Source organism: Manacus candei, unplaced genomic scaffold (assembly GCF_025592945.1).
Source record: "Manacus candei isolate 608988 ecotype Guabito, Panama unplaced genomic scaffold, ASM2559294v1 h1tg000008l, whole genome shotgun sequence".
NCBI classification, from domain to species: domain Eukaryota; kingdom Metazoa; phylum Chordata; class Aves; order Passeriformes; family Pipridae; genus Manacus; species Manacus candei.
In genome coordinates, this window is record NW_026138056.1 from 6,521,145 (window position 1) to 6,539,828 (window position 18,684).

The 18,684-nt window shown below is 39.9% G+C and overlaps 1 protein-coding gene across 12 annotated transcripts in view; it reads right to left on the reverse strand.

Annotated features, from left to right (window-relative positions):
* MTCL1 (microtubule crosslinking factor 1) overlaps window positions 1–18,684 on the reverse strand; it is a 105,124-nt gene that overhangs the window by 29,609 nt on the left and 56,831 nt on the right. For 3 of the 12 annotated variants that reach the window (XM_051772604.1, XM_051772636.1, XM_051772639.1), the window contains exons 5-9: window positions 18,345–18,422; window positions 13,203–14,528; window positions 12,100–12,255; window positions 4,188–4,310; window positions 1,139–1,369 (exon numbers count right to left, since the gene is read on the reverse strand). In XM_051772604.1, the coding sequence (XP_051628564.1) occupies window positions 1,139–1,369; window positions 4,188–4,310; window positions 12,100–12,255; window positions 13,203–14,528; window positions 18,345–18,422 (1,914 nt within the window). The remainder of the gene's footprint in view (window positions 1–1,138; window positions 1,370–4,187; window positions 4,311–12,099; window positions 12,256–13,202; window positions 14,529–18,344; window positions 18,423–18,684) is intronic. The other 9 variants (XM_051772655.1, XM_051772658.1, XM_051772666.1 and 6 more) reach the window with 7 other exon arrangements.

Sequence of the window (18,684 nt, forward strand, 5' to 3'; positions counted from 1 at the left end):
TTACACAGAAACAAATTAGTACTGCAGAAGTAAAGTAGAAGCAAATTATTTCTAAATAGCTACTCATCTCTTGTTTCTGACTCATATTAACAGCAGACAAATGCAAAGATGTTCATCTACCCTTACCTAAGAATACAAAATATTGAGTATTCAACTTAAGCATACTCCTACCAGACCTGAAATGGTACTTGTACAGCCAAATGCAGCAAACACTGAAAACCAGTAGATACAAAAGGATCAGAGATACTGAGTAAAACTACTTAATTGCTTAGCAAATGGTTTCAGAATTGTATGAACCTGCAAAACAGATCTATTGTTCTCAAGAATTTGTATAAAATGTCAGAATGGGCAAACACTTCCAACATACTTTTTTTTCTTTGGGTGAGATTTCCAGATCAAATGGTAATTCTGGGTGTGCAACTCAACACATTTGAGCAGCACCTTTCTTCACAGTGCAGGTTGGTGGGCAATCACACCCCTGCTAAGGTATGTCAGCCTGGGGATTCCAGGTTGTTAAGTACTTCTGAAATTCCTGATCTTGATTTAGTCTCTGCTTGGAAAATTATCATGATGGCGACTGGTGTACTGCTGCTGACAGTGATAGACGTGTATGAAGAAGAGGAACAAATAAGAATGATTCATTCTAAGTTCCCACAAGAAGCTGCATAATTCTGCTGCCAACATGAAAACAGAGCTTCCCTCCATCTGTTTTGCTGAATGCTTTGTAAGGAACACACTGTGCACATGATGAGAGAAACAACAGCACTCAACCCATCTAAACAGATTTGACTCCCTCAGCTTGCTAACATGTTTTTTTCTTTCAAAAAATTATTCAGGAGTCATATCTTTGAGATCCAATTGAATTTTCATTTACTACGAGAGAGTTTCAGGGCCACATGTTTGTACTAGTTAAGGGTTTCAATTTAAAGATGGGTGATCTGTAACATCTCATGCAGGACACACTTTAGCACAAGCCAGCTTAAGAAAAGCTTTGTGTTTAACTTGAATCCCCTTTCAATCTATGTGCAATTATAAAGTTGCTGATGCCACCTCGTATTTAAAGTCTACACTTAAAGAAGGGTCATCCCAGTACTCCACCGGTTGTAACTCATTTGGGTTATTCAGGTGGGACAGTTACCTCTAATGTGTCCTCCCCTTCCTCCTCCATCCGCTTGCCTCGCCGCCAGTGTTTCAGCAGCCACTTCAGTTTGACATACAAGAGAAAGGTGTCCTGCTTGAAATGCCTGAGTTCTTGCTGCAGTAGACTTTTCTCCTGACTCCAGGTCTTCTCTTCCAGTTTGTTCTGCAAAGTCAAGCTCTGCACTTCCAAGTCTTTCCTCCGCAGGGTCTGCATGTGCTCCTCCTCCAGCTTTAATGGAATGACAGACACCACGTCAATGGGGTGGTGTCCCAGGGCAGTCTCCAGGACTTGTACTTCATTGGGTGAGACTGAAATCTCTAATTTTTATCAGTAGTGAGTAGCTATTGAGTTTGGCTCAATAAGTTCCTCAGCAGTTAGGACTGCTGAGGAAATTAGAGGATAACAGATGATAAAACTTTGCTTAGACACCCGTATGCAAATAACCTGCTGTGGAATTGGATATTTACTTTAAAGATGCACAATAGCTCTGATGCTGGTTAAAAAGTTTATACCACTCATATTTTCCTCCCTCTCTTGACTGTATCTCTGTAGTAGGTTCCCAGCATAGCTACCACCCCACATAGCTGCACATACCACACCTACTAAATGCATTTGCAGACATTCACTGGAGGTGGGACCACAGCTGCCCTTCAGACAACCTGAAATATTAGTTTGCCTCTTCCCTCTCAGCCACAGACTGGTCCTCTCCTCTGTGGCTACATGTCCCTCTCCTTCTAGAAGAGCAAAACTTCTGAAGGAATCATATCCAGTATCTCTCATACAACTATTGGCTCCTCACTTCTCACAATTCATGCTTGAAGGCATCTGAATGATATATAGTAAACAGTTTCTCATTCTGATATTACTGTATCTTGGACACACACAGAACTGAAGAGACAGGAATAGGTTGCAGCTCAGCGTTCAACATGTCTCAGCTTCAGTACTAGAAACACCAAGAAAAGCTCTTTAGAGGACACATATTTATTTAGAGGACACCTCTTCCAATGCAAGGCCACCTGAAACATTATTCTTTAAACGTGACTTCTCTGTTAATATTTCAAAATCAAACCATGGCATGACCTGAACCCAACAACACTTGTACAAGTTAGTTGTACAACATCTCATGTTCTGCATGGATAAGATAGTGTTTCCACTTCAATCAAGCTGTGGTTCACATTAATGAAGAAAAGGCAGATGGAAAATGAGTACAGACTCGCTGCTTACAGATGCCAGTTTCCACTATTTTCCATTCTGTACAACAACAGACTCTCCCTTTCCTGACCAGCTCCATAGATGAAATCTATGAAAGCCACAGTACACTAATGACCACAACAATTCAAACCACTGGAACACACCCTTGCAACAAACAACGTTCACATAGGAACAAAGAATACTTCAGAACAAGGACTCCCTAGCAATAAATACTGCTAGGAAATACATGTTTGATTTTCATAGCAATATTCAGATGCTTCTGACACAGGCTATTAGTCCATACTAGATGGTTTACTGTGGACTTGCCTGCCATCTGAATGATGTGCTCCGGCATAATGCAAATTTTTAGCATCTACGCTACTATGTCTTAAAAAGTTCCTGATTAAATTAAAATTATTTACAGTAGTTGCTGACTTAACCGTGTTTTAAATGAAGCTTAAAAGTAGCCTGGAACAGGATTAGCTATAATGGTCCGAAAAACATACATGCAACTCCTAATAACACTTGGAGACTGTACACTGCTAGCACACTTTAATTTGATGTCATTAAACATTCCTAAAAATGAAATAGTAAAAAAGGAGCTAATTTTAAATTTAATTTTTACAGGAAGAAACAAATAGATTTGATGCTGATGCATGTTCTTCCTCCAAATGAAGTTATGGTTAAACACAGCAAAGATCTGATTCATTTCCACCAGAAATCCTGGTAGGTGATAAAAAACAAACACTATCAACCGGATGGGCATAGTCTGGGAAAAAAAATGAAGAATCCAGAGGACATTTTTATTCTTCTGTTTCTACTGGCTGTCAACATAAACAGCTAGCTTTGATTTTGCTGCATTTTTCATTGTTTTTTACAAGCTGTTAGGATCTAAGTCCCTGTGGTCACAAATTCTTGCAAAGACTCTAGTGGAGGCAAATTCATAGAGTATTATGCTTTTACAAAGGATAGCAATTGCAAAAAAAAAAAAAAAAGAACTTTAGGAGGCAGGCATAGCTTCCAAAAAGCTTTCATGGCCAAGGTAACTAGGAAGGAAATCAATTAACTGGTTGCCTTCAAACTGGTTGCTCCAGTGGACATCAACTGGAAATTAAAGCTAGTTATGAAAAACAAGAGAGATACCACTTGGGCCAAAAGAGATTAGTTGGCACAAGGAAGAATGTTTTACACTATGCAACAATTTGCTGAGTTTAGTCTATGAAGTAAATTTAAAAAGAAAACTTCAGTTAAGAGCCAAACAGCCTGCAAAAGTTAGCAACAGATTTTTTTCACTCTAAGAGCTAGAGACCACAAAACGATTGACTAATCTGTTCCAGCCTTCAAAAGAGCAGGGGGAGCCCATGTAAAAAATATGATTTATTCACCAGATATTAACAAGAAGGCTGGAAGAATGGAGTACAAGAAATACAAGAAAGTCCTGATCTGTATCTCAGTTACGTGTGTGTAATGACTCCCCTGACTTTGGAGAAGTGTTCGATTTTCTTTGGGCTAGGAGGAGTCAGAATAGGGCATAGTGCCAAACTGCACACCTAGAAATCAAAAGCACCCTTCTCCCCAGCTCACAGCGAGCTGAAGGGGCTGATATAATTCTTCATGCGGTATTTCATGTCTCTACCACGACTTCCTCCACAGAGGGAAGAAAGCAGAGAAGCCAGATTCACAGTGGCAAAATAGGCTTGAGTTTGCATTTCCTCAAATTCCAGATTCTTCATTTACTGGGATGAGGTCAAACAGGCACAGCCATCAGGACACGCATTCCCAAGTCCTGACAAACAAGGTCCACGTCACACGCCATGGTCATGCGTCTCTCCCAGCAGGTGGGTTTTGTATTTACCTGGATGATCCTTTCAGTAAACTTTTCTTGCTCCTCTCGGTGAAGTCTTGTCTCCTGCTCAAGCTGAGCCTGAAGCTCCTGTATCGATACATTCTGTACAGGTAAAACAGGGGAATCCCTGAGCTGATCAGTAGGACAAAGGAATAGGTTTAGCAGAAAATGTGTCTCCGTGGTTTAAGAAAAAGGAAAAAAGAAAAGAACTGCAGGACAGACATCTGCACAACTCACGGTTATCAATAGTTAAAACCAAAGCACAGTGTGCAAATAAATAGCAATGCCCTAAATATGCGTGGGAATTTCCTGTGTGGCTTCTTCTGAAAGCTAAGCTGGGATGCTGGTGTTACATATTGGATATTCCCTTCAGGCCTCTGCTCTGGGTTTACACTTGAATAGCTGAGAGAGTGCACTATCAATGATGTTTGCCAGATGAACTATTTACAGGATTACCTATATTTGGTGGTGCATTTCTTTATGATAATTAAAAGGTGTAAAATTTTAACACCTCTGCAAAAGATTAATCTAATGCATATAATTGAATCGAATTATTCATTTGCAACACTTCTGATTGGGCAGTTTGTGGGATAGCATTTATTAAACCAACTAAGCATAGAAGGTCCCTTTCTTCAGATACAAGACAGCTCTCTGCACAAGTTGACTTCATTCTGTGATTTCTGCTCAAAATAATTAATATGAAAATCTCACTGTGATAAGCTATGTAAGCCTGAGGTCTGGTCAAGTATCCCCACTTTCAGGTCCAATACTGTTTTAATCTTAATACTTTCTATGTTATGTTCTCATTAAGTTTGACATCCCATCCGCTCTACTCCTGAAAGTTACTTAACTCAAAAATAAAGACCCAAGAAGGCAGAGTCAAATGTCATTATTTATACTAGGTTAGTTAACCCCATGGCACTTTTATTTCTGATCAGAATTTTCTATGCCCTTCACTTTGTGTCTCTGACATTGGAGCTAAAACTGATTTATCTATATGAAAGTGGTGCTTAGTTAGATGCCATCTTCTTCATCAGTGTGACCACAGAAAACACTACAGCACCAAATACCTAATTCCTAGAGTAAAGGCATATTTAAAGAAGGGATTGTTTCAGGCGTCAAAGTGTAATCCCAAATTCAGCTGGACGATGTCCAACGCGCTTCAACCTCTGCAGCTGCAAGGACATAATAAGGTCGTGAGACTGCTCTCGGTTGTGTTGCCATTTCCCCTCTGGCATCAGCCCTGGCACCCATCTTCTCCCCAGGCACTCCTTCCACTTTCCAAGAGCAAAGCCAGCAGCTGCTGCTGTTCAGGCCACAGTAGCTCTTGTTGGGACTCTTTTGGTTATTCAAAATATATTTATCACTGGAACACACACTCCTCTCTTCTCCTCTAGGGAAGAAGAAAATAGGGCAAATGGAAGGATCTCATTAACCACCTTCAGGGTCGTACTTTGCTGAAAACCAAAAGTGGACCTACATACGCTTTTTGGGCACTATCAGTTCCTTCTTTACTTGAGTTACTTATTGACTTGTGCACGTCTGTTTTGTACCTGAAGAAAAGACACTTTCAGCCCTCTGAAAGGTACACACAAAAAGTGACAAAGAGAACATTATCAGCCTTATGAATTTCATCTTACACCATAATGTGTCTGCAGACATTTTGTATTGCATCAGGTCAAAATTTGGTCTCACAATTAATTTGAAAAAAAATAATTGTGATGGGATTTGAAAGTTTTGCACAATCATTTGTAAATCATCAGTTTAATTCTCTCATCCAACAAAGGAAAAATTACTTTAATTAAAAATTTCTGCTTTTTTTTTATTCTGATCAGGCTTCTTTAGGAATATGGCAAATAAGAACCGATGTACCAGTTAGTTCAGGTGTAATTTGAAAAAAAAGTCTATTCCTTCTTTTCATGAATTCAAAATCAGCCAAAATCATGAAAAGAGGATCTGGTGAAAACAGATACAATATGGAAACGTTTTTCCGTTTGCAATAATCACTGATCTTAATATGCTTCTCCTTACAGTCATACAATTACAGATTTAGATAATTAGAAATGTTGTTGGTCTTGGGATTCCTGAAGCTGGAAGCTGAATCAGAGCAGCAAAAGTTACCCAGAAGGTTAGATTTAAATTTTTCACTATTCGCTTCACACTTGTGTTTTCCAGTGAAGAATGATTTGCTAAAACGTAATTTGTTCTGCTTCAAATTAGTATAAATTTGAGTCACATAGTTATGTATATACTGCCAACACTTTATGTCGGTAAAATTAGGGCAAGAAAATTATTAATTTATGCAATTTTTTAATAAACATAGCCCATGCAAAGCCAAGATTCAGGAAACTTGGGAGCTAGGATTATGTGACAACTGTTGGAATTACAAGATTAAATTTACCATAAAGAGAGATCGACTATTACATGCACACTAAGTGCAAATCATTTCACAGCTGCTTTGCCTCTTTAAGGAGGCATACATTTTTGTACGTGCTACAGCAAACACGTTGAAAAGTCACTATGAATGCAGAGCTGCACACTTCGTTCCTTCTAGGGCAACCTGAGGACTCTTCATAGTCTATAATTATATATAATGTCATTTCTACCAGAAGCATTGGGATTTGCACTGCTCATATGAGAGATAAGGTCGCTTAAGTGCCTAATACATTGCTGCTAAACATCTGGATTGTGAATGAAGAATATATAGAAATGTATCATGCGATATTTGTGTATGCAGTACAAAAAAAAAATGTACCTGATGCTGCACTGATGGATGTTTGTATGTTTGTACGTGGAAATCAGTCCCCTATCATACAATCTGTAGGGTAGCACAACTGTGGTTTTGTTTTATTTTGGAAAGTAACACTGCTACAAAATGGACACAAAAGTTGATAACCTGTTAACTTCCATTCTTTGTTTCCTTTGTTCTAATTCAGGAATGCACTACATGATGAACGGAAAACACCCCGAATGCCACGGCCACCACACGAAGTACTGACACCACAGACACAAACTCACTACAACGAGACATACAAACACAGTATAATGTGAACTACAAGCTACTCTACCACAGGACCACAGAGACAGTTGCACTTCATCCAGAGCTCAACACCAACTAACATTTTCCCATGTATCTCAGTTATGGCATTACCAGATACACTTCCACTCCTGGCCTCTTGGACAGGCACTGCCAAACCCTTCTGCTCAGTACTTTTATCTCAGCTGTTATCGCTCCAGAACAAGCTAATACATGTCGAAGTCTTTACCTCACGAGGATATGCAGAGAAAAATCATCCACACCTGGGGAACTTCACCATTGCTCTCTCACTGCACTGACCCCTTTCTGCCCCTCTCAGTATGCTGACAGCTTTTCAGATTACTTACCAGCTCACACAATCCCATGTTTCTGCCATGACTTGTTTTTACATGATTCCCATCCACCAGGTATGACTGGGTTTTACTTGACTGTTTTCTCTGTTTTACCATAGCTAATTACAATCTCAATTTGCCTGCAAACTTAATCAATTTATACGCAACAACTGTGAACATCAAATTTCATGGAATCTTTCTTTTTAATATTTCTCTTTTGTTGTTTTGGTTTTTTTTTTTCAGGAGTGATCAAACAAAATAGGCCAGAGGAGGAAGGGTAAAATGATAGTCTCCAGCATTTGTGTGCAATTCCAAGGAAGTAAAAAGATTAATATTTTATGTCGCTCCTCTAATGCTATGTTATAATGCTTTGATATTTGGACCTTACATTTGACCACACAGTTTAGAAACTGATACTTTTTCTGACGGTTGCACGCACCAACCAATCAGGTCAGAAAAAAACTTTCAGAGCCCTTTGGAATACTTTTTACATGCAATACACATCTAACTGAATTCTCAGAGGCTGCTTCTGAAGATGTACTCTTCTCTTCGCCCCTTGAAAATAGATGACACATATTCCATTTGCTAGTGTACAATAGGCAGCTGTGCGGTTATTTGTCTGTTGCTTATATGGAAAGTCTCTGAGATTGGGAAAACACAGCACACTTTGCTCCAAGTCTTTAAAAATCCATTTCATTGTATGGATAGTATACAAAGTCTCACTGAGTTCAGTTAGGACTCAAATATCCAGATTTACATCATAAAGGGTCTTCTAAGCCATTATATTGTCAACCTTTACAGAATCTTACATAGCAAGAAAGAATACAATACATCAAAGTAAGTTATTCTTGCTGCTCCTAATCTTGGTGGGAACAGCACCAGTTTGTCTTCCTTCTTCCCACAATTTTGCGCTGGAGGAATAGTGGATATAAGACACACTACTTTCTATGTAGTCCTCACTGGTTGTTGTTGGATTGTTGGGGTTTTTTTCCCAGAAGAAAGAAAAGTCACAATATGTAAAACATTCACTGTTTCCTTTCTGGGAAAACAAAATCTTCAACCAGAGAAATGGATGTGCAAATTTTCTGCACATGGCTAGAAGCTGATGCAAAAGCCACCCAGCTGAAAAGCATGAAATTATGAAAATTGAACAGAAGCACCAGTTAAAAAATAGAACATTCAAAATATAGATCAAAATTCTCCAACTATGTCCAAAATGGATCCATACAGAAATTTTGATTCAAAGTAGGTGGTAAAGTGAGTTGGGTTGGTGCACACAACTCAGGTATTAACTTAGAGTAATGGAGATGTTTTACATTTCTTATTGGCATAATAAGAAAGGAAAATTGATAAATAGGTAAAAAATGGTCTAGAAAAAACTATTCTTCAGTGTGAGCTATTCCTATTTTATTGCTAGACCTTATGGAAAACTTGTTTTTTAAGATGTGCTCTCACTTTCTCTAGCTTATCTGCTTTTAATTTCACTCTCTTCTGGTGACATGTCATTCCGTTTAAGTAAATTCACTTTGGTGGGTTTTTTGCCATAACCTGGGAGTGTCAAAGATTTTGTGGCACTTTTCTACAGAAAAATAAATGTGTAAGTCTTTAAAAGCCAGGTATGAAAATAATACAAATCCAAAATGCAAAGATGAGTGCTTTTGCCTTTGGTGCTACACACTTACTAACGTGAAGGCAGAACTGATATCTTTTGAAGGAATGGAGATAGGAGATACAGCTCCAGTTTAGAGCATCAGGGATCAGATACTGTAGCAAACCATATTTGGTCATTTGAAAGAGTGAAATTTTTCTTCTTCAGAATGTCTTTTTGTTTCTGAATAAATAGGAGCAGACTACTTAAGGAAGCTGCTTTTTGTTTATGGATATTCCATTGGTAAAATTCACCAGAACTGGGTATTCCATTGGTAAAATTCACCAGAATTATTTACCATTTTCCCCAGTGGTTTCATAGTATGTTTGCTCCATGAAACATTACCTTTTTTAGTTCTTCTGTTTGCTTTAGTCAAAGCAATTCTTATTAGTTCACCTGCTTTTTCTTTGGATGGTAAAGAATTACTTCCCCTTCCCACCATAATGCAGCTCTGCTAAAATCATGAATAATGGATTGAATATCCACCCCAATGGGCTTGAGCCTCCCACAACAGCAGCTGAATGGCTTGTTTCAGCAAGAAAACAAAGCCCTGCTCTTAAGGCAATTTCAAGATATAATTTCCCTTGGTCAGGGACTCTAACCAATCTCCTTAACATGCAAATACATTCTAATAATGCTGTTGCATTAACAACTGCAGTGCAAAGCCCAGACAAAGGCAGATGTTTACAGTTAGGCTACAGGGTAGTTTCAAGCACGTCTGTCTGCATTTATTGTATTTAATCAAACAATTAGGCTCCCACAATGCTCATTTTTAAAAATAGAAGAAATGGCTAAATGGAAACTGCCCAGCATTGCTTGTGAAAAGTTTAGTTTAAAATTCGAACTTAGAAAAAACTAAATTTAAAAAAATGGGTTTGCTTGAATTAAGAGAAAACACTTGCCTCAGTGAAACAAAATGTGTTGTTTTCATGCTGAAAGTCCATACGCATTTCGAGGATCATCAATCAATGTTATCCATTGGCCAGTGTGTATATTTTCACTTCATAAGTTAAAGCAGATAAAGACTCATGCGTAACCATACCTGCTGTGGGCATATATAAGGTTTGAGTCTCCATTTGAAATTTCTGTGGTAATTAAAAAAAACCCTTTGGTATTTGAATAGTATTTTATTCCTGCTCATTCATCTGGCACAAAAAATTAGTAGCTTTTGCTAGTGCAGTGTATTAAAAAAAATTTTAAAAAATTACATTAAATCATGAAATTAAATTGAATAATGAAATTAAAAATGATACATTATAAAATTGTTTTGAGAATTTTTCTGCTTCACTTGTGTTTGACTACTACGGATTTTAAGATTTCAACAGGCTGACTATCCACTAAAAAGTTTCAGCATAAAGCACTGTAATATTCTTTGTTGCTCAAGTAATAGTGACTGAAAAACACCTTAGTCCTCAACATTGTCTCAAGTTAGGCCATTTCAGGCCTAGCCTTACCCATATTTTGAGCACATCTGGTCTTAAACTGGCTATTCTCTACCTTTGATTATAATTACTGACTTGTTCATTGTCAGGCTATGGTGTAAAAACGGTCCATCCTCTATTTAAGCACAGTTTGCTGTACATAGTTTGCACATCATCCCATCCTGGGAGAGGAAAAAAAAGATGTGCCAAAGTTAGCCAAATCCCTAATCTTAATAGAGGGCTTACATATATAGGCTTTAATGTAATAACAAGGCTGTTCTAGGATAAGGGGGAGCCAATAAATGACAGACTTTAAACAGAAATACTGTAAACATTTGCTGGGGTCAGAAAATCTGCCATAACTATCCACTAATATCGATTTGTTATTGCAAAGGGATCCATGCTGAATCTACCCATTTCACCACTGAGGAAGAATGACTTTACCTTTCACTGAGAGACTGGGTTTATCAAATATCCTTCCTGAGGTCATTATTACCGGTGAAAAGTGAAAACTTAGAAGAGCAGCTGCTGAGCAAATTCATGATACCCATACTACCAAGGGGTAGCTGCCCTGGTAGCTACCCCTTCTAGTTCTTGCTTTTGCTTACTCACATAACCCAGCTATCCCAGGCAGCAGTCCCCTTTTCCCAGACTCATTTAGGAGTTTCAGATATATTAAGTCTTCTGCACATGTCTCTAGAATTAAAAATATATTAAAACTCATCCTTCAGTAGAAGCTACTCCAACCATCACAGTTTCAAGGTGGTTTTGGCTTCCCAGTGGCCAGCAGAAAAGTTTTTCAATACTCAAAGCCTGGCTTTACGGAGACAGATTAGAACTTGTTTTCTTCATGACCAATTGCAGCGTCTGGACAACCTATGTTCATGAGAAAGCAGCTAAGGAGATGTTTACCGAGGCACACATGGCCTCTGCATGATGAAGATTCAAATAAAAACTGACAGATGCTTTTGACAAATGGAAAAGAACTCAACAACCCAAACAATGGAGAATATGCCTTAAATAAGCTTTTTTGGAAGCTGCAGGGTGCTGTGTTCCCTGTTGAGAATCACCATGCACACCAGCATCAAACCCTCTCTTGTGCAGACTACTGCCAGGCAAAATGCAAAGTAGTCTCTATCTGTAGACTTTCCAGATTTAAAATATTCACCAAGGTGAAACCTGGAAGCATGATCTAACATCAGGGATTACAACTTCTGGAGATCTTTCATTTCTATACTCAATTGGAGCTGGTCCCTGAGCTATACTTTTACCCTTAGCAAAGCTACTGGGAACAGGGTGATGAATTCAAAGTCAGGACCAATTTGCTTCTCTGCAACTGCAAGGGGCAAACAAGATCAACCACAAATTTCACAACAGGGGTGCTGAGCTTGGTCCAATTTACTCCCCCAACCCCTGGCTTCTGTTACTCATCTCCTGGCTAAGGCGGCAGGAGGCAGTGAGTAAGAAGGGCTGCTTTGCTGACCTCTAGACTGAAACAGCCCTTGTCTCCTGGCCTGTAGAGTTTAATGTCTCCATCAGCTCTGCGGTGTGGGTCGGTGGTGGCTCGCTGGTGGTGAATCTCTTGCTCCTCTCCACGATCTTGTTTGAGCTGCCACTCCATCTGATCCCTCAGTTTGGACTGTTAGGTGCATGGGCGGTTTATAACAAAAAAACAAAAGGACAGGAGGGAATAAAGAAAACAAAAATGGGTAAGGTAGACGACTGGAAAACTACAAGACAAAGAAAAGCGTGAACAGAAAAAACAACTTAAATACAGTGGCATAAGAAAGTGAAGAGAACAAAACCAAAATGAGGATGAGCAAAATGATGGGCTGAAACATCTGAAAAGCAAAAAAGAGAAAGAGAGGAAAAAAGAATGCAAACACTGGTTATGAGGCGCATGCAATGAGGATGCATGAGTCAAACCAACAGCAAGCATACAAGTCATGAAGGATATGGGACACAAGGCTCTTCCTTCCTTACTTGTGCTGTGCAGAAAAGCCATATCCAGTGTGGCAGTTGTGGCAGTTTAGACATGCGCCCATGGGCAACGCTTTAGGCAAGGCAGTCCTTCGCTGGCTACAGAGCTTCTCACCCGCTGCTCGGTTAGGGGAGTGAGCTGTAAGCAGGCTTTTTAAAACACATCACTTAGAAAACTGCATTTGGATGGGTTCTTTTGGCAAGGCTTTTGAGAACATGCCTGACCCTTTTACAAGAAAGCATAATAAAGACCTCCTCACATTTCTTAGCAAGGCTTCTAATTTACATTCTTCAGAATTTTTTTTTTAATTAATCTCCTCTTTCATGGGGGCAACACTGTCGTTACAGACAAAAACAAGACAGATCTCTCTAACAGCAGTGGATTAGCTTTTTTGCCATGAGGAACCGCCTCTGAATCAAAGGAGTTGTGCAAATAAATAAAAGAAAAAAAACCTATAAAGTGTTTGTTTAACATTACACACTTCAATACATTGCGGATCTGAAATCATAACAAAGCAGCTGTGAGGAAAATTAGCTCTGAGGTAGCAATGCCAGAAAGAAAGAGAACAATAAAACAGAAAGAAGGCAAATAAAAGGCTGACCTACCTGGAAGTCAGTGATTAATTCCTTCCCCAGGTTACCAATGGGAGAGTCTCGGGACATGGATGTCATTGTAGACAGAAAACTGGAAGACTCTGTGAGATGGGGAAGAGGGGAGAGGTCCTCCATCTGCTCCTTAAGGCCCTCTCCAATGTGATCAACCTTCTCCAGGAAGGTCTGCAGCTCCTTCCGGAAAGCTTTCATCCTGGTGTTGACAGTGTCTAGAAGCTCTGGCTCATGTTTATCTTCTCCCCTTTCCTCATCACTTCTGAAATCCTGCTCGGTGGATGGGCTGCTGGTTATGTGCACTTTTGCATCATAAATCAAGCTGTCTGTGTCAGTGATAAGGCGGTCCACCGTCCTTTCAAGCCGCTCAGCCTCACGTTTGATGTTAATTAAAGACTCGGTGTCCTCTTTCACTCTCATGAGCTCAGTGGAGCACAGGTCACTGATTTCTGATGGCTTCCCACTCCCAAAACCTGATGTCTTCTCATAAACTTCTTCAGAGTCACTCTCACCCCCAATGGGCCCCTCTCTCTTTGGCTGCAGTGGACGACCATCTTCGCTGTCACTCTCTTTTTTCCCAGCATCGCTGTCAGCATCACTATCCCTGGGGCTGGAAGTGCGCAGGCCCAGGTGAGAGGCAAGATCATAGCGCTGGACATTGGACATGAGGACCCTGTTCTCATACTGGAGCTTCATCACTTTCCCACTCAGCTCATTGATTTGTGACCTGGCTGACTTCAGCTCCTCTTGCAAGGTCCCACCGCACTTGGATGCTGCGTCATCCAACCAGCCTGGCTCCTGGCCTGGCTCAAACTTGAATTTATTCAGCTCATTCGTTAGCTGCTTGTTGTGATCCTCGATTTCGGAGATCGACCGCCTCAGCAGCTCTGCTTCCTCTTCCACAAACTGCAGGTGCCTGCGCAGCTCCGTGGCTGACTCCACGGAGTCGCCGTAGGGCGAGGTAGGAATGCTTGAAATGTGGTCCCTGCTGAGACACTCTTTTTCATATTGGCACCTCATATCCTCCATCTCAGCTTTAATCCCCCTGTTCTCCACCTCCAGTTCCACTATCTTTCTGCCCAGTATGTTGGCTTCCTCCTCCACCAGCTTCAGACGAAGTTTCAGCTCAGCCTCCCTGGTGCTGGGTGGGCCCCCTGCCTCCCCGGTAGGCAGGGGACTGTCCACATCTCCATAGATGGACTTGTACTTCTGGAGCTCCTGCTCCAGTTCGTCCTTCTCCCTCCCCAGTCTAGCCATCTTCTTACGCATCAGTGCAGCCTCCTCTTTGGCAAACTGGAGCTGGCACTTCAAATCAGCACTGTCCTCCTGCCAAGAATAATCACCCCCCACCCCAAGATTATATTATAATAGAAGCAAAATCAGCAGCTTATTTTCCAAAATCTCCACCTCCCCATCCTCTGCACTGTATCTGTTAGGTATGCAAACAATACACAGACAGAGCTGAGCACACCACACAGTGGACACATTTCATGGCTTCGTCTTGGTTAAATTGGCAAAGCAACTTGACCAGAGTTAAAGAGGGGGGAAAAAAAAGTGTGCCTGTGCAGGTGTTCAGTGATGCAAGAGTGCCAGTGCAATGTTTTTTCTTAAATACTGATCACATTTTGTGGAAAATAATGACTCAAATGAAAAGGCTCCATGATTTGTTGGCACTTTTTGTTACATTTATGCTTGATGGCACACTTATTCCCCTTTAGCATCATGAAACAAAGACTACACAGATGAATTTGCTCATCATAATCCAAAATTTTGGATTCCTTCAGACAGAAAGCACAAAAAAGGGTGTGCTAAACTGCATGGCTGCCTTGTAAAGTGAAGACTTTAATTACTATGATCTCATAATGTTGTGAAATAGATGGAGTTCCTAACTAATTTTCCAAATAGGAAGTAACTGTTGTCTCTGCTGCTGTTATTATTAGGATGGAGAAGATTGTGATCTCTGTTTCTGGTATGGACAACTGTTCACAAGGGAGATTGGTGAAAACATGTGAGAAAGGAAAGATAAATTCATTAAACTGTGTTTACATCCAAATACATCCCATGTGAAAACCTGCATTTTTCAGGAAGTACCAGGGTATAAAAAGGTTTTGTTTTATTTGTGTGTGTTGGGCATTTTAAAGCACTGCATCTCAACTCAAATGAAAACTCTAGTGTGTATTGTGCTGAAATAAGAGACAAGGTTAAGTAATTTCTAAGCCGATGAACAATTTCTTTGCATGAATCACTTTCATGAATTGTCATGGAGATACAGGCACTTGGCCTCGAAAGAGACACATTTATCAGCATTAGCAGTATAATGGAAGGCAGGCCTTGAAAGATGATCTCTTGAGACGGTAGATTTTATCATTGTTGGTAGGCCATGTGGACATATGTGCAATTTTCTATGGAAACTTCATTTCAATCCCCGGAGCACTGTTATCTTTCACAAACACCATTTTGTTATAATTCCTAATAATGGAAACCAAATCCAGAAGAAAACATCACTGACTTTAATTGTTCACCCAGATCAGGCTAATGAAAAAAACTAAAGATTACAAAACTAATTACGGCTCAGCAATCTGAGGAAATTATTTAATTTCTATAGCACACATCCTAGCACATTAGTGACAGTGTTTTCTATGTTACCTAGATCAATTTCATCCCTTTCTATTTAGATATATACTAATTATGTCTTAATTTCAGCTATTAATAACTAATAAGGAAAGTAATTGGTTATATACTTCTGAACTCAGTCAGCTTTCTTATTGATGCTGCTTGCTGCAGGTTGGGACTTAAAAAAACCTTAATAGTAAAAAAGTAACTTACATGTTAATAACATATTAGAGGTAAAAAATAGTCAAAGTTTCTGTTAACACTTGGTTTTCAGTGATAACCAAGAATCAAACATAACTGCAATCAGCTTAAGGGTTGACTGACTAAAATTCTGGTTATCATGTTTCTGGCACCAGAAATAAGAGTTTTGTATGAATTCAATCAAGGTGCATATGATCGGTTAGAAGCAGAGCCTCTAAAAGATGGGCTTTCTATCTTCTCTATTGTCTCCTTGCATACACATTCCTCTTTTTCACACGTATATTTGCAAATTGCTCTTCTCTTTATAACTCAAAAGTGCAAATTAAGTATCAGATTAAAACCTGGCAAAATTCCATGCAGCCTCCGCTGGAGTCACTCTGAATTTTGGTTGCTCTGGCTGAATAAGGCTGTATGATTAAAGCACCATCTTTGGTCAGGGCTGTACAACACATTACCTCTGTCTCTTCTACCATGGAGAATTAGTTTTTCCCCACAGGTTTTGCTTTTAGGGAAATACAAAGATCACAAGGAAAGTTACAGCCAGACCAGTGCTGCACATCAGAGCTCACAGATGGGGTGATTACTCCTGGTTATTTATTTATGCTTATAGCTAATTGGACATTTTTCTTATTCTGTCTTTGTAATCCAGCATTCTTTCCCCCCGCTTCTTGTCTGCCTTTGGGTTCAATGCCCAGCCTTGAGTGGCACTAGGCGGTGCCTTGCACCTCCCCAGTTGCAGGCAGCTGAAGTGTTGTCTGAGGGAAAGGCAGCCTGCTGGCACCCCTCTGCTCTGCCTGGGAACACCAGGGGCCAGCTCCTACCCAGGGGTCAGAGGGAGCTCCAGCCAGACACCCACTGCCTTTCAAACAGTATAAATAACAGTCACTGTGTCACACTTGTGACAACACACTCAGCATTTTGAAGCTTTTGAAGAAAAGGAAAAGGCTTCAATGAGTTTAGGGTCAGGGCCCCAATGTTTTTGCTCAGCATCACTGCATGACTCAATGCATTTGTGGAGTTAGCATGTTATTATAGCAGGACAAAGCTACTGTTAACTTCTTTAACAGCATTACTTTATTGCAAGGTTTTGTCTTAGCAAATTCTTTTTCTTGAGGGGGGGGAATAAAAGGATCAAATTTTTAAGTTTTGTCTTTTGCAAGTGCTGAAAGAAACAAGTTTTTTCTTTAAGTAAATACAAGCCTCACACAAAACAACAGAACTGACGGATGTTAATCTTGCCTACTAAATATGGATCCCATCTGGAAAGGTGAGAAAGCTCTAGATCTTCCCCGCTTCCCTGCCAGGGAACACGACTATTGAAAATCCTATTCCCCAGACAGCTTTTTTCCAAAGGAAAAGAATGGTTAGGAGAGATTTATCAGCCAGATCTAAGCATGCCAGAAGGGTAGGACTCCAACCTTCATGCACCTGTCCCTCAGAAACTTTGTGTACAGAAATATCAGTGATTTCTTGATCAGTTGAAACCAAGTAGAAACAGTGAGAGGGTGAGACACCCACACAGACAAGTAGAGTTTTGACATATAAGGCAAACTAAGGAGAGGCCAAATCACCAAAATTAAGAACAGTTCATGACACAAGTTCATAATAGTTCATAAGATAAGTTATATCATGGACGAAAAGAAAGGGAAAAAAATTTTTTTTAAAAAAATAGCCTTTCCATCTTTTTGGAGAAACTAGAGGCTTAAATCCCAGAGGCTGAATCCGGACTGTGGCCTCCTGATGTATTAAACATCCAGTATGCGGATGCTTTCCTAAAAGGTGTACATAGGACAAATCATATAAAAAGAAAAGAAGGAACAGTAGTGTAAAAATGTTCCATCAGTCATGGTGGTCATCACAGACTTTAAGAGATCATTAAGGATAAATGGGAGTTAATGATTACTGATAGTGATTATTTGCATGCAAATGCACCATGGCTCTGCATGGTCCTTCAGAAGAATGTTAATGGGGAAAAAAAGCAGAAAGAAAAAACCAAGATCCCTCCCTACAGAGTCTGCAGTCTAATTTAGACAAATGTAGAATGTGGAGATAAAGAAATGAAACGTACAGGAAATAAATTAACTTCATTATGCAATGTAAATGATGGCATGAGAATGAAGAGCTGATCAAAAATTCCTCTATATGATATTTCTTTTCTGCCAAGAAGACACAAAGCTAGAAAGAGGCCAACGCCATCTCCTCTACCACCACCACCAGCTCAAGGGAACTGCCAGGCAGAAGATGGGAAAGCAGTTTTGGGGTTGCAAATCTGACGACAGGGCAGTATGACCAGCACCCAAGCATCTGGCTGAGTGCCAGCACTCCTACCTTGCGCTGGAGAACCACTTTTCTTTGTGTTTTGCCTGGTGCCTGGTATTTTCCAAGAGGCTCCGTTTTGCAATTCTGCTGAATAAAAACTTTTTTCTTCAATACTGCTAGAGGTGAGTAAGTGCTACCATGAATTCTGTTTTTACACGACTTCAAGACAATCAGTCTCGTGTATTATTTACTTGATGTGCCCTGCAGTGTGTGCAATGTTCCAGTTAATTTTCATGATGAATTCTCAGTAAGTAAAAACACCGGTCTTGTCATATTCTATACATATCTGTAAGCATGTGGATGCACAGAATCTAAGTTTGTGGTTGCTTCTCACTCACAAAACATATAA